The sequence below is a fragment of the Phyllostomus hastatus genome, unplaced genomic scaffold (assembly GCF_019186645.2).
Source record: "Phyllostomus hastatus isolate PE091 unplaced genomic scaffold, TTU_PhHast_1.1 phas_contig_159, whole genome shotgun sequence".
In the NCBI taxonomy this organism is placed as follows: domain Eukaryota; kingdom Metazoa; phylum Chordata; class Mammalia; order Chiroptera; family Phyllostomidae; genus Phyllostomus; species Phyllostomus hastatus.
The window spans coordinates 33,728,476-33,744,760 of record NW_025333640.1 but is presented as its reverse complement, the minus strand read 5'-3'; the positions used below and the strand labels follow the sequence as shown (position 1 = coordinate 33,744,760).

Here is a 16,285-nt window from a genome sequence, read left to right as displayed (position 1 = left end):
CCGCTCCTGAGAGAGGATACCGCAGCTGCTGTTGCTATTGTGGTTTTGCATTTGCTGATGCAAACGGGGGAACCTCTCTATTCCCTCTCCATTACCTGCGGCTGGGGACTGGGAACTTTCCGCGGCAGCGTCCCCAGCAAGCGCCTCGGGACCTGCGGGGCGGTTCTCTCTGTCTCTCTCGCACTCACACTCACCGCGACCGCCGGGCTGCGGGTTCTATCCCGCCCCGCCCGGTGCCAGGTGACGTGTCTACTTGACGGCCAGTTCAGCCAGTTAACAGTGGCTCGGTGGGCGGTGCTCCTCAGGGATTGGTTGGCAGAATGAGGGCGCTGCGCAAAAACAGAGAAGCGTTGCGCTCGGAGCTCAGAAACAGCCCAGCGTAGATCACAGGCTCTGAGGCTGAAGCAGGAGGAGGGAAGGACTAGAAGGAAGAGAGACAGGTTAGAGGGAAAGGCTGGGGAAGGAAACGGCAGAAAAGAAACATCTCAGCACAGGGACTGAGAGTCAAAGGACGGTGGAGATGAGGACGGAGAGAGACAAGACATGAAAGCCAAAACACTCAAATAGAGCGACACAGGGAGTGGGGGGGAAATGCCAAGAAGAACATCCATCCGGAGAAATGAAGAGAATGAAAGTTTTATGCTGCAGAGCCAGTCTATGCTTTTCCGGCACAACATTTCCTCGCTGCTTTTAAGCCCTTTTGCGTTAGCCCGCCGTTGACAGTAAGAGGCATGTTCAGCGGTGCCGGCAGCATCTCTTCTTCCTTCTCCTCTTCCTCTTCATCTTCCTCCTCCTTCTTTCCCTCCTCCTCCTTCTCCTCCCATCAGCAAGAAGACACACCGAGGACAGTCTTGAAATATCGGAATTTCCTCCTTGGGATTTGCCAGCGCCGCGCTGCGCCAAGACTGTGGGAATAAAGGACGCTGTCGGACGCTGACTATTGTATTATTATTTTATTAATTGGTCGGTGGGAAGATTACAGATGAGGAAAGGGGACGCCCGTCACCCTTTCTGCGCTAAGATTGAAAAATGAGGCTGAATTGGGGGAAGTCCTAAAATGAAGCAAAAGGAATAAGATTTTTGAGGACAGAAAAGCCACAGGAGCCCCCGACATAGCGCACTTTTATTTGTATTTATTTTTTTTCCTCGTAGTGGTGGGGGAGGTGATTGGGTGGCTGACTGGCTGCGGGAAGCTGCTTCCTTTCCCTTTGGAGATGATTGTGCTATTATTTGCCTTGCTCTGGATGGTGGAAGGAGTCTTTTCCCAGCTTCACTACACGGTGCAGGAGGAGCAGGAACATGGCACTTTCGTGGGGAATATCGCTGAAGACCTGGGCTTGGACATTACAAAACTTTCAGCTCGCAGGTTTCAGACGGTGCCCAATTCCCGGACCCCATACCTGGACCTCAACCTGGAGACCGGGGTGTTGTACGTGAACGAGAAGATAGACCGCGAGCAAATCTGCAAGCAGAGCCCGTCCTGCGTCCTGCACCTGGAGGTGTTCCTGGAGAACCCCTTGGAGCTGTTCCGGGTGGAGATCGAAGTGCTGGACATCAACGACAACCCCCCCTCCTTCCCGGAGCCGGACCTGACCGTGGAGATCTCCGAGAGCGCCACGCCAGGCACCCGCTTCCCTCTGGAGAGCGCATTCGACCCAGACGTGGGCACCAACTCCTTGCGCGACTACGAGATCACCCCCAACAGCTACTTCTCCCTGGACGTGCAGACCCAGGGGGATGGCAACCGATTCGCCGAGCTGGTGCTGGAGAAGCCGCTGGACCGAGAGCAGCAAGCGGTGCACCGCTACGTGCTGACCGCGGTGGACGGGGGAGGAGGGGGAGGAGGAGGTGAAGGAGGGGGAGGCGGCGGGGGAGGGGGCCTGCCCCCCCAGCAGCAGCGCACCGGCACGGCCCTACTCACCATCCGAGTGCTAGACTCCAATGACAACGTGCCCGCCTTCGACCAACCCGTCTACACTGTGTCCCTACCGGAGAACTCGCCGCCCGGCACGCTGGTGATCCAGCTCAATGCCACGGACCCAGACGAGGGCCAGAACGGCGAGGTCGTGTACTCCTTCAGCAGCCACATTTCGCCCCGGGCGCGGGAGCTCTTCGGACTCTCCCCGCGCACAGGCCGGCTGGAGGTGAGCGGCGAGCTGGACTACGAAGAGAGCCCGGTGTACCAGGTGTACGTACAAGCCAAGGACCTGGGCCCCAACGCCGTGCCCGCACACTGCAAGGTGCTTGTGCGAGTGCTGGATGCTAACGACAACGCGCCGGAGATCAGCTTCAGCACCGTGAAGGAGGCGGTGAGCGAGGGCGCGGCGCCCGGCACAGTGGTGGCCCTGTTCAGCGTGACCGACCGCGACTCAGAGGAGAACGGGCAGGTGCAGTGCGAGCTGCTAGGGGACGTGCCGTTCCGCCTCAAGTCTTCCTTCAAGAACTACTACACCATCGTGACCGAGGCGCCCCTGGACCGCGAGGCGGGGGACTCCTACACCCTGACGGTGGTGGCACGGGACCGGGGTGAGCCGGCGCTCTCCACCAGTAAGTCCATCCAGGTGCAAGTGTCAGACGTGAACGACAACGCACCGCGGTTCAACCAGCCGGTCTACGACGTGTATGTGACCGAGAACAACGTGCCGGGCGCCTACATCTACGCGGTGAGCGCCACGGACCGCGACGAGGGCGCCAACGCCCAACTAGCCTACTCGATCCTCGAGTGCCAGATCCAGGGCATGAGCGTCTTCACTTACGTGTCCATCAACTCCGAGAACGGCTACTTGTACGCCCTGCGCTCCTTCGACTACGAGCAGCTCAAGGACTTCAGCTTCCAGGTGGAAGCCCGGGATGCCGGCAGTCCCCAGGCACTGGCTGGCAACGCCACCGTCAACATCCTCATCGTGGATCAGAACGACAACGCCCCTGCCATCGTGGCGCCCCTGCCGGGGCGCAATGGGACGCCGGCGCGCGAGGTGCTGCCCCGCTCGGCGGAGCCCGGGTACCTGCTGACTCGTGTGGCCGCAGTGGACGCGGACGATGGCGAGAACGCCCGGCTCACCTACAGCATTGTGCGGGGCAACGAAATGAACCTCTTCCGCATGGACTGGCGCACCGGGGAGCTCCGCACAGCGCGCCGGGTGCCGGCCAAGCGCGACCCCCAGCGGCCTTACGAGCTGGTGATCGAGGTGCGGGACCACGGGCAACCGCCTCTGTCCTCCACCGCCACCCTGATGGTGCAGCTGGTGGATGGCGCAGTCGAGCCCCAAGGCGGGGGCGGGGGCAGTGGCGGGGGGACAGGGGAGCACCCGCGCCCCAGCCGCTCTGGCAGCGGGGAGACCTCGCTGGACCTGACCCTCATCCTCATCATCGCTCTGGGTTCGGTGTCCTTCATCTTCCTGCTGGCCATGATCGTGCTGGCGGTGCGTTGCCAGAAAGAGAAGAAGCTCAACATCTACACGTGTCTGGCCAGCGACTGCTGCCTCTGCTGCTGCTGCGGCGGCGGGGGCGCGACCTGCTGCGGCCGGCAAGCCCGGGCGCGCAAGAAGAAACTCAGCAAGTCTGACATCATGCTGGTGCAGAGTTCCAACGTACCCAGCAACCCGGCCCAAGTGCCGGTGGAGGAGTCCGGGGGCTTCGGCTCCCACCACCACAACCAGAATTACTGCTACCAGGTCTGCCTGACCCCTGAGTCCGCCAAGACCGACCTGATGTTCCTTAAGCCCTGCAGCCCTTCTCGTAGCACGGACACTGAGCACAACCCCTGCGGGGCCATCGTCACCGGCTACACAGACCAGCAGCCCGACATCATCTCCAACGGAAGCATTTTGTCCAACGAGGTAAGGCTGAAGCGAAAAGACCACCATCTCTCATCTCCTCCATCCGAGAGCCTCCTCTAGCCCGGCCCTGGTTCTCCCTGGTGCGCTGTGTATTGATTTTTAGAATACTAGCTTATTTGTATCTTTGTAGGGGTATGAAGGAGGGGGGTCCCCCTTTTCCACCCCTTTGTGTGTAACCTAAACTACGTGTTGTCCCTAATTCTCTGCGCTCCACCCCTCCACGTTGATTTTCATTTCCTCTCCTTGGTGCTTGCCACCTTGGACCCTTTCTTCCTTCCCTCTGGCATCTTTGCTTTAAAATTCTAGCCCCCTCTCACTCTGCAGCCGTTTCCCACTTCAGAAACCTGGGAGTGAGGGGGCAAATGGGAGGGGGCAGAGGGGAATGCGGTGGGGGAACTCGCTGGCACTGGCAAAGATCTTTTTTCTCTTTGCGTTTGTCACAGGCGTTAATAAAGTTAAAATTGTTTTGCCCTGTTTCTCAATGCTTTCAGTCGCGTGTAAAAGTAAGCTATAGATTGTTTAACTTTGCACAGTTGTCTAAACTCGAATGCATGTTGTAGTGAATGAGTTATCAGATTCCTGTCCTCTGAACTCGGGTTGAAGAGAAGCCTTCAGTTGTGTTCTGGACAGCATTTACAGATGCTCTTGAAACCGAAGGCCCACACAGTGTGAATTTGAATGAAGTTGCTTTGGCACAAACCCCTGTAAGCGTAAACTAAATGGAAGGCTCAAACAACTATTGTCTTAAATATATCTTTTTAACTAACAGTCACCTTCTTGCCACTGTTTTTGATATATCACTGTTGTTGGCTTTCTTCATCAAAGAACTTGGCTTGTCAATTCTGATTTCTTAAAAGATGGAGAGGTGGCAAAGTTGGAAGGAGGGAGGGAGAGGGAGAAGAGAGTTGGCTTTTGTAAAGAAGAAGAAGAAAAGAAAAAAGAAAAGAAAAAAAGTTTGGACCAGAAATGGTGTGTGGGCGGTGGAGGCGGGAGGAGCATGCAGAGGGACTTTGGAGGGGGAAAGATTTTGGCTGGAGGGAGGGTTATTCACTCCTCCTTTAGCAGGTTATTTTATTTATTTGAGTCTTAGATATTATTAATTGACTTTCATGAATATTTGTACAGCTCATTTGTATCTTAAGCACATTTTGAAAATAAACAACAAAATAATTCCACAAAACATCCAAACTTTTTGCTTATTGAGCGTGCTGTTTTTCTTGTGTCAACCAGGGTGCACCTGAACACTGTTCTAGGCCATGGAAAGACAGACTGCAGGAAATAACTAGGTTGACTCTGCCAGAGACAAGAGTTTATGAGCCCCAGCTATGAGGTCATTTGCATTCTCAAAAACACCCACACATTCAAAAATGGCCTTTTATTGCTGCATTTTTGCAGAAAAATGCACTGAAAATCTAAACTAAATGTGTCTTTGCCTGTCTCCCTGCCCTCGCCCAGCAGGAGGGCAGAGATCTGAGAGCAGCCTGGAAATTCATACAAATATACACAATTACTGAAGCTAGAATTAGTCCCTAACCTCAATAGCAGACTATTAGTTAAACCCTTAGCATTCAAATGCTCTTGATTTATTTATTTTTTTCCTAGACTAAACACCAGAGAGCAGAGCTCAGCTACCTAGTTGACAGACCTCGCCGAGTTAACAGGTATGGACTTCTTCTTCTTCGTTTTTATTATTTTTTTCCCTAGCTTGGTGTATAGACAAGCTACTACCTACTATAAGTAGGAATTAGGTATATTATTCAATATTAAAATATAAAACATAAAGTGCTTTCAATGAAGGCAGGCCATAAATATGAATTATGCTGTGTTTCCTAGATAACACATTCAAATCTGGGTATATTTTGTTTATATAGAAGTTGCTAAACATACGTGAATATTTTGCCAGTTTCCACTCCTACACTGCTTCGGGTGGGCTTCCTAACTGTCCCAGGTGCACATGCACGCCTCCTGTTTAAAAATGATACACATACAAACTGAGCTCCAATCATGCAATGCTACCTAGACTTTACATGCCTGGAGGGGCTCAAGCTGACTGCTAATGCTCGATTTTGAAGAGTTAGGCTTCAGCTGGTGAAAACAGGCTTTCTACAGAAATAAAACCAGCCGAGTGTCTATGTGTCTGCAGCACCACCAGTGACCATGTGGTGGCAGAAGAATGTTTTCTGTGTTACTTCACCTTTTTCTTTTTTTTTTTAAATTCTAATATTCACGTTTTTGTACTTCTAGTTCTGCATTCCAGGAAGCCGACATAGTAAGCTCTAAGGACAGTGGTCATGGAGACAGTGAACAGGGAGATAGTGATCACGATGCCACCAACCGTGGCCAGTCAGCTGGTAAGTGTGATCCAAGGGCGACCTGAATGCTGACTTTTATAATTTAAAAAAAAAAATCTAGAAAGGATGATGTCCTAGGTAATTCCTTTGCGAATTTAATGTTGGTATGTGTACAGAAATGCATGGTGTCAGCCTATGTTGATAAATGTATACTCGAAGAGGGTTATAAAAATACGATGTTCCTTTTGGACAATGAGAAATTCATTGTGGAATACGTGAGAATACGAACTATTTCTTCCTGATGTAATGTGCTGTAATGGAAGTATAGTGCATGCTAAAAGCCATAGATCTCTCACCTGGGCCAGTCCCCAGTATTCAGTCAATTAAGGTTTCACTAGACTTGTTTGTGGGTGAGGTCACTGAAGATTAATAAAATTGATTGACCTGCACAAGGTCACAAGAGGACAAGTGGATGGCTGGGGACTAGTACCCAGGTGTCTTGCGTGCCCCCGAGGCGTGAAGGAGAGAATGCATGCTGATGAAAAGTCCCAAGAGGGTTGGAAGCAGGGTTTCCAACCCTGGGTCCTTGGGCCTCAGGACACGAGGAAACGTTTGACAGCATGTCAAATGACTTGTGTGTTTTCTGAAGCAGGCTAAGTTTCCTCATCTCTTCAGCAGAGCCTGTGACCTGTCAGAAAGGGAGATTCTGTGCAGTTATGTGTGCAGTTATGTAGTTCTGTGTAGTTATGTGTGGACTTCATGGTTGTCATTGACAGGCCTGTGATGGGATACATATTTTTAAAATTTATTTTATTTTATATATTTTGCTTTATTTTTTTCTGTATAAATTTAATCTTCACATTTTGTAGGACCCTGATAACTCCACTTACTAATCCATAAAGGAAACACTTAAGGGAAATAAAATACATACCTTAAAATAATGAAAATAATTTCATAAAGTTTGGGCTTTCTTGTTGTTTCATTTGCACTTCAGCTAAAAGGGTGTTTGTTGTGTTTTTTTTCTTTTTATTTTTCCCGAATAAGTTTTGTGTTTATCTGACCCATCAGAAAATGGAAAGCGAAATAAACTTTTGCAACTTCTAAGAGTGCCCATCTTTGGATCCTCCCAGGGTTCAACTCCTTTCGCTTATGATTTGAGCTTTGTTTTGCTTAATGACATAAGCATAGAGTGGTAGGGTCCTGATTTTCAAGGTGACGTTGGTCCTCGAGAACACCCATCTGACATACTTGGTGGACGTCCGGATGGCACCGAGGTGGTGTGTGGAAGGGCAGGCCACACCCCATGGTCGCCAGGCAGCAGGGGCGGCTCAAGCCTGAGACTGGGCTAATGTGCGCTGTGTCTGAGGCTGCCGGAGGCTTGGGAAACACAGGCAGGAGGAGGGGGGGAAAGGCTGTTCAAGGGTCTCTTTATATTGCTGCAAGTCATTAATATGCAGACCTAATGAGACTTGAGAACTGCCAAGAAACCCCGGAGGTCCCTGCCCCTTGCGGGCCTTCACGCTAAGTGAACAGAGCATCTATTTAGTGTCTGGGAACCTGACAACAAACCAGCTCTTGCCAGAAGTTTATATTCGAGTACAAAGTCCCTTTTATTTTTGGCCTATATGTGGCATATGATTTGTTATCTTTAAGAAGTTGTACGTTTAGAGTGGTGCATTCTCTTCTTTTCTCAGACTTTCCAACTTAGCAGCCTTCCAAAACTTTTAAAACAAAATCTGGAATACATTTTTTAAAACAGGGTATCCGCCGCGTGCTTCTTGGGATGCAGTGTACTCCTTCCCCACCCCCACCCCACTCCTCCCCCTCCTCACGGCACTCCAGTGTCACTGAACATTTCAATTAGTTTTTTCCCTCCGACATAATGAACTATCCTAATCTAACTGAAGGAAGAGAGATGAGTAAACATCTGAAAAAAAAAGGAACTAAATTTGGAAGATGGATGGGGAGATAGTGCTGCTCAGGTGCTCTCGTGATTCGCGGGCACTCAGGTCGCCCTTTGGGAATGCTTCTTTGGGGTTGTTGGAGATGTCACGGCGTCCAAAGGACAGGTAGACTGCCAAGTTGGGTTCTGAGAACATTTTTAAAAAGTAAGGCGGTTTTCCTTTTTCTTTATCCAAATGGCAGTTTTTCTCCCCCCCCCCCCACCCCCATCTTTAAGTTTGGAAGCCTGTAAAAGTATCGCAGCGTTTACAATCTCTGCATTCCATTAGCGGTTGCAGGGCGGCCACTAGGTACCAGGCACAGAACTGGAATCACACGTTTTTATCGAGAAGTCATCGCACCTCCCTGTGCTGAATTGCAGGCGGTTTTAATATGTCTAATCTTATTTTAAGAATGATGTTGACCATCTTCTTTCAAGTACAAAAACCTCCTGTGCAGAGAATTGAAAATGCTTTTACTTCATGCTTTTTTTTTTTTTTTACTGATGTTGTGTACTATAAATCCCACACCAAATAGCAAGAATATTTTCTGAAAGTTAAGCCCGTTTCAGGTAAATAAGTACATCTGTTTTATTTCCTTGAAAAGCCAGGTATTAATACTCTTCCAGTGTTGCAATATTTAGGAAATTTCCATAGCACATCTATTTTCAGGTTTAGGATATGAAAACATTTCATACTATTAGGCAAATCTTACTCAGCTGGGTTTTAAGGGAGGAAGGTTAGATTATCAAGGAAAAATAACTCTGGCAAGATACAGATGCTGAATTCTCTCCTTTAGTGTGAACCTCATTCCATTACTGCATCTCCTCTACCCTTCAGCTCAGTGAGAGCTTCACCTGTCTAATTCCCACTATGTTCACATTACCGTGTATGAGCTTATTAAGATACGCCTTCCATTTATTCTTCTATGAATAGTTTTCTTTTTTGTTCTTCCCCCTCCCCTCCTCCACTTGTCCTCATTCTCAGCCCTTTGCAGCCACCAATTTTGTTCATAGAAGGGCTTTAAATACAGAGGCAGCTGCACAGAGAACCACATAAGCTTTTTCAGTTTCCCACTGCACCTGGCTCCATGTGTGAGATTCTTCAGCTTGACCAGTGCTCTGGGGCACTTTTTCTCTCCGGCCTTGTCAAGGTGCTTTCCGTTTTTTTCAGGGCACTATTGATGTATTGGTTAGATGTGGCTGAACTCCAGGGAGATGTGGTAAATGCATGCATAAATCATCGCCAGAAGAAAAATGATTAATCACAGCTTAAACAGCCAAAGACAGTCGAAGTGGATTTCCAAAGAAATGTATTTTCAAATGTGTTTTTATTACCATTAGATTAAAAGATAAGCTTTTTTTCTTATTTGTAATACTGATGCAACATTTTCCTTTGTATTTTCTTAAATATTTTAATATTATTGGAGGTACATCTAAGGAGATCTATTAAGTGGTAAGAAGTTATTTTTTTTCATTTAAATACTTACAATGCGAATGATACTAGGATAAATTATGAATTTATTTTTAATAATTGTGGTTCTTAAACATATATGAAGAGGAGAACCCCCATAAGTGATTTTGTTAATGTTACTTGTTATAGTTTACCTCAAAATGTCAAATTGCTCCTGTTATTTTTTTTTCAGTTATAAGGAAACTTAATTTCTAAATGTATTTGTTTCTTAACTAATTAGTATGAGATTGATACATGATATATATTAAAAATGTGTCTATACATGTAAATATAAAATGATTTAAATTGTTAATATATTCAAACTAGTAGATAAATGATATCACAAAATATATTAACACATCGCACAGCTACAACAATATCAAGAATCCTTGACTTACCATAAATATAAATTCTCTTTTCAAACTCCAGCCAGAATTTAGACACTGGCAAAGTTTTTGGCTTTATAAATAAAATCAATGTGCACCGTTGTTTGCAAAAGCTTGTTAAGGGATTTGGTAAAAATCTGAGACACAACATGATGTGGAGAGATTTATGATTAAAACAATATATAAGACACAGTATTGATAGAAAAGGAAGAAAATATAAACATTAGGGAAAAATCACAATAGACATGTTCAAATTTTCATGCTTGAATTCTGTTGATAAATATCTGCCTCCAAACTACAGTTTCCTAAAAATTATAGCATTTTTTATGATTTTATTTAATACTTCTCAGTTTTCCAGTGTCATATGGTGAAAGAAAGACTGGAAACGTAATTGAAAATTAAGTGTTGATTTTCTTTAAAATTAACTTACCATGTTTTGAAAAGTATTAAAGATTTTTAATGAAAGTTTGGTACATGAGAAAGAAAGGTAACATAGTTCTGTATTATTACATTCATCAGGAAATAGTACAAGTTGAATACAAATATATTTTTGAAATTACAATTCATTCTCAGAGGTAATATCACTGTCTTTGACCCTAAGGGACATGTTACTTGTGAGTTACAAAAGATGTATTTTAAAATTTGTCTAAATGTATCTTTGCATAACAGGCAGTCTATGACATCAGCTGTCATGCCTGGTAAAATAGATTATTTCTGAGAAGTGGAGAAAATAAATAAGCAGAAGAATTGGAAGTTAAATATATATATTAAGATATTTCTTAGAAACTACCATACTTTCAAACTGAGGTTTGTTTTGTGTTTTTCTGCTATACAAATCCTATAGGTACTATAATAAGGGTATTTGAATGAGGACAAAAGAATCAAGTTAAATTTATTTTATCTTGGGACTTCAATTTGAGCCATTCTACTATTCCAAGAGCAATATGAATTTTAATGTTATTTTGATATGTCACATGCTACATACCTAGCATTCCTGGGTATTGTATAATTATCATTTATCACAGCAAAACTTAAACACACATTTGCTTATTTGGTCATTAAAATAATATATTTAATAGAGCTAGTAACAAATGAAAAAAAGATAAAGTAATGTTAAACTTTCAATGGCTCCTTAGGGTGCAGATGGGTAACAGGAAAAAATTTATTTGCTTCTCAAACTATACAGCTAAAAATTCCAATGAAACAACCATTTCCAATCAATGTTTTCATTACTTATTTTAAATGTACTAATGTACTATTTATGTTGTTTAAAATTGTTCCTGTGATATTTTCCTCACTAAAAATGTGTACACTTCCTTTATCAGTAAAACTGGTAAAACATATTCATGCATAATTTGCACCACCTTATCTTTCCTCCTAGCTGTGTATTGACTAAGGACATCGTTTGCAATTGTTTTGCTTCTTCTGTCAAATAACATTCTTCCAACAGAAAACTTTATCTTATGTCTCCACTCTTCTTAGGCACATACTATATTTTCTGTGCAGGTTCTTAACCCACGAGAACTTCATTACATTATCTAAGAGAATTTTAACTAGTCTCTGATAATGAAAAGAGGCAGAGCACCATATTGCTTTAAGAGGAGAAAATGGGCACCACTGACTGTAAATTACTCAGAAAAACAAATCATACTAAAAGTACCCCCTAACATAATTAAACACCAACTGCACAAGGACGCTGGGGGACTAGTTTATTCAAGTTTTTCTGCATGAGATTATCATGCTCACGATGATGGGAGCCCTTGCCTGCAGGTCCTCCAAGTGATATGACAGATTATTAATGACCTTGTGGCATAGTTAAAATTATATTTCTCAGCCATGCGAGAAAGACATTTTATTCTAAATTTCGCATTAGGTACCTGTCTTTTTCATCAGGGTCCAATAATACAATTCTATCTTAATACTTGAACAATTCCATCAACTTCAAATTTCATACAACTTGATTGTATTTTTTAAATAAAGTGCCGATTCTAATTTTACTCTTCACAGTCATTCCGTCTAGTAAGAAAAGGCCTTCCCCCCACATTATAAATCAGGAGCATCGCAATACAAATCTCTATGGTCCTCCAGCTTCTACCCACCTGGTATGTCAGTGTGTACCAGGGACTCTCTTTTCCCTGTGCTCTTTTTCTCTCTACATAGCTCCTTGCGGCACTAGGAGAAAGCACTGACCTCTGATGTCTAGGGAAGCACTGACATGTTTTACGTGCAGTTCTTAGTCTGGACCTCATCCTGGCTGCAGCTCACGTTGCTGGCCCTCAACAGTTCACTGATCAGTAATTTATTTGCAGACTTATGCATGACAACTGTCAATGGAATATTATCATCAAAGTTAGACTTTGCATTATACATAGTTTAATTTAAATGTTAAAAAGTCATTATAAAGTGAGATTAATATACGATAAGAAGCCTGGTGTTATTTCTTTAAACATAATTTACATAATCAATGGTTCTTAATTCATGGATAACCCAGAGCCTTAGTGATTTTGAAAAATTATTCTCTTTATTTTATAGCTACAGATGTTAACATACACAGGCACACAAGTGAATCAGTGGGGTGACAGAATACCTTCAGGAATTTAGAACGGAAACTTGCTCAAGAGCTCAAATCACTTAGGATGCGTATGGAAGAAACAATCAAGTGTGTTCATTACATAAATATTGCTGTTAGTTAACCAAACAAGAACAAGCCCATGAAGGCTAGGCATACGATCCAGTTCCTCATGCACAGACCAATCTTACTTCAGTTATTCAAATTGACCATGCTTAAAAACATATTCGATAAATGCATTCTTATATTTAGAAAAAAAACCTCTAAATGCACTCTTGGTTTATGACTTGTTCTTCTGCATTAGTACTAATTATCAAAATGAATATGAAATGGTATTCTGTAGAGCTCAAAATCGTGATGGCTTGCTTAAGAAACTGAATGGAATTTCTTGAGCCGCAGTCAGATAATATCTGATTAGTCTTGTAATAGTCTTGTTAATCTAGGGGAGGCAATGAAACTGAAAGTTGACATTTGAAATCTTGATGTAGAAAGTCCTTACTTAACATCATTCGTAAGTTCTGTGAAACGAGGTACAATAAACCAGTTATACCTAAGTTGATTAATGAAAAAAAAAAGGTTACCTTCCTCTGCCTTCTCATCAACACTGTAACAAAATGATGAAACCTTATTTGAGGACCTGCTGTGTTTTGGGATGAGTAAGCAAACAGTCTGTAGTGGCTAGGACCAGTGGTTTCCAATATAGAACAAGTAATAAGGTGTCTGTCAATAGTATCTGCAGTTGACTCACATTGCACTTGGTTACCTTGGTTTCACTAATTACAGTCATTTGTTCTGCATTTGGCTAAGGTGGTGAACAAGAAGTGGGGTGTAGTAATATTGGCTACCAGAGTGTCATTGAGAACTATCTTTCAGGAAGTAATTTCCTAGGAACTTAGGGAAGCATGCTCTTGGCCACTCATAAAATCTTATTTCATTCTTGTTACTTACTGGTTTATCAATATATATGCCAGTTTTCTGTAGACTCTCACTTCGGGATACATGCTCAGATTTCATAATCTAAATAGCATCTTCAGTGCTTTGCATATTTCTTGCAATTTCACTTCTAAGAACAAAAGTCCACATGCGTTATCATCATCAGAGATTATGGATTATGACAAGTTGGCACTTCGTTGTTTTTTTTTCTGTTACGAACATCACCAGAGAATTTTTAAAAGTGTTCATTCTTTTTCTACTCACCATTTCTAAATTATTTTACAAAATTTAGGGCCACTCCATTTTCCCCAATACCTGGAGTAGTTTAGAAACATCTATCTCGGAGGCTTCTTTGCCTTGACAAAATAATTCAAGGAGATTTTCGGCCCCTGTCAGGGTGAGACAGAAAGAACCCTCGCGAAGACTCCCGACACCCCTCTTTGCGCTGCCTGCAACCCTTCGCTGCCGTGCAGCCGGCCACGTTGGGGAAGCCTGCCTCTGCAGCCTCTCTCTTTCCCGCTCACAGGTATGGATCTCTTCTCCAACTGCACCGAGGAGTGTAAAGCCTTGGGCCACTCGGACCGGTGCTGGATGCCTTCTTTTGTCCCTTCTGATGGACGCCAGGCTGCTGATTACCGCAGCAATCTGCACGTGCCCGGCATGGACTCCGTTCCAGACACCGAGGTGTTTGAAACTCCGGAAGCCCAGCCCGGGGCGGAGCGATCCTTCTCCACCTTCGGCAAAGAGAAGGCCCTTCACAGCACCCTGGAGAGGAAGGAGCTGGACGGACTGCTGTCTAATACACGAGCGCCTTACAAACCACCCTATTTGAGTAAGTATTGCATAAAAGGCTGTACCAAAGTGTTCCCCTCGAGGGAATCCAGTTCAGCACGCCATTCTTCGTCATAAAAATAGAGTTCAAGCTGTTTCCAGGAGCAAGGATGATAGTGACTCTTGCTTGGATGCAGGCAGCGCTTTGCTCTGGAAACATGAATGTACTTAACAGGAAGACAGGTTTCTGTGTTAGGGCAGGATTGTCAACAACAATCAAAAACAATACTTTTGATGTTGTTGAAAACATTTTTCAAGTGCTCTTCATATTTCCTTTGAATATTGCTCTCTTGCACGTTTTTTGAAGGGCTTAATCAAGGAAGAAAAACATAACACTTGAGTCGCTGAGAGATCGCATCTTCTTATTGATGCCAGTGTTATCGCCTAATCCCTCTTTTACCACAGTGACATCACACGCAGTGTGCTAAATTCAGACCTCGGCGCAGCCTTCACTTTGGCCACGTGACATGGGTTACTGATACGTTAGCATGGGTTCCAGTGTGGCTCAAAGCAGAGGAAATGTGCGATGAAAGCAATATTCTTCATTTATTTCAAATAATAGAGTCTCCTAACACGGAGCCTTTGATAATTTCACTCATCTCTTTCAATCTTGGGACCGTGTTCTCCTGGTGGATTGTTTTATACAACCACTGTGAAAAATAAAAATGCTTTGCCATTCCCTGTAGAATATTTCCTTTGAGGATCTTAGTCATGAAATTAAGCCATTTATTGTCTGCTATATAGGAATCTTTTCTGTTTAGTTAGTGGATAAATGCTCCCGACAATTCAATATTTTGGTCAAAGCACATGAGCAAATATTCGATAAGGATGAAACTCATAACAACTCATTCAAAAGATGAGTTTTATCTTGAATAGCAAATCCATCACACGTGTTTACTTACTTTCATTGCCTAGTGGCAAAAAAAATATCCTTGAACCATAAGGTAGAAACAAAAGATAAGATAGACTGGTTATATATCATTTCTTTTATGACTTTTATGAAATGGGATGAAAAAAGAGAGCATATACGTTAGCTCTTGCGAGTATAAATGTGAAAGGGTTGGATCAAATGCATCGAAGGTGTGACTACTACTCTGACCATTGATAGAAAGAATGGAGTGTTGTGTGACTAGAGTGTACCCGCCATCGGACACGTACATTGTGATGGTGACAATGATCAAATGTTATTATATGAAGCAGTATGTTCATCTTTTGAAATTACTTAGAAGTGTCATTACCTTAGCATGATGGAGTGTTTTAGCATTTCAGAACCAAAGACTTGTGCTGCCCTCTAAATAGTTAATGTTTGTTTTGATTTACTTTCAAAGTTATAAAATATAAGGAAAACAAACACTTAAGGGGGAAAAGTATTGAAGTATCTAATATAATAATAAATGTGTAATATCAATGCTGAAGTCCTGAAGTTTAACTGAAACATCCACACACTAGTGACTTAAAGTAGCTTAAAGTCAAATTTTAATAGATGAGAACTGGGATGCAGCCTTTTGTCCTCAAACTGAATCCTTGATTTTAAATATTATTTGTTATCTAAAACCAAGCTTTGCCAAATTTTAAACAACATTCTCACTTTTAGAATACACATTATAGAGATACATTATCAATGATTTCAACACAAAAAGTCAAAACACATCATTCAAAGTAACTCAAATTTGTATTTCTAAATAAATACAAATATTTCTCTCAGTACATATTAATTTGTAAGTCTTCACCAAATACAGCGAAAAAAATCCATTCAACCTCTTGCTCTAGTGAGTTTGAATTTTTATGAAGTTTTGCTTACATACAGAAGCGAAAATTTAAACATTTACAAATATTTATTTTCCATTGACTAGTTTTTTCTCTTTAATTTTAAGTATCACAGTAACAGTTTATTAATACAAATGTTAATGCTGCATATATTTTAATGAAAAGTTCTCTAATTCCTAAGAACCCAATGTTTCCATTTAGAAACCTGACGTCAGAAATTATATGTTGGCAGTTATGTGTATTGCTAGAAATCAAAGAATGCATCTATTATTTTGTC

General features: G+C 43.4%; 1 protein-coding gene across 2 annotated transcripts in view; it reads left to right on the top strand.

Moving 5' to 3' along the window:
- The first annotated feature begins 386 nt into the window (after nt 1-386).
- The window catches only part of PCDH10 (protocadherin 10), a 39,917-nt gene continuing 24,018 nt past the window's right edge, over nt 387-16,285 (top strand). The window contains exons 1-4 of one of the 2 annotated variants that reach the window (XM_045831892.1): nt 387-3,839; nt 5,442-5,500; nt 6,084-6,190; nt 13,937-14,242. In XM_045831892.1, the coding sequence (XP_045687848.1) occupies nt 1,215-3,839; nt 5,442-5,500; nt 6,084-6,190; nt 13,937-14,242 (3,097 nt within the window). In that variant the 5' untranslated portion in view covers nt 387-1,214. Of the gene's footprint in view, nt 3,840-5,441; nt 5,501-6,083; nt 6,191-13,936; nt 14,320-16,285 lie in introns of those variants that run through there. The other variant, XM_045831890.1, reaches the window with a different exon arrangement.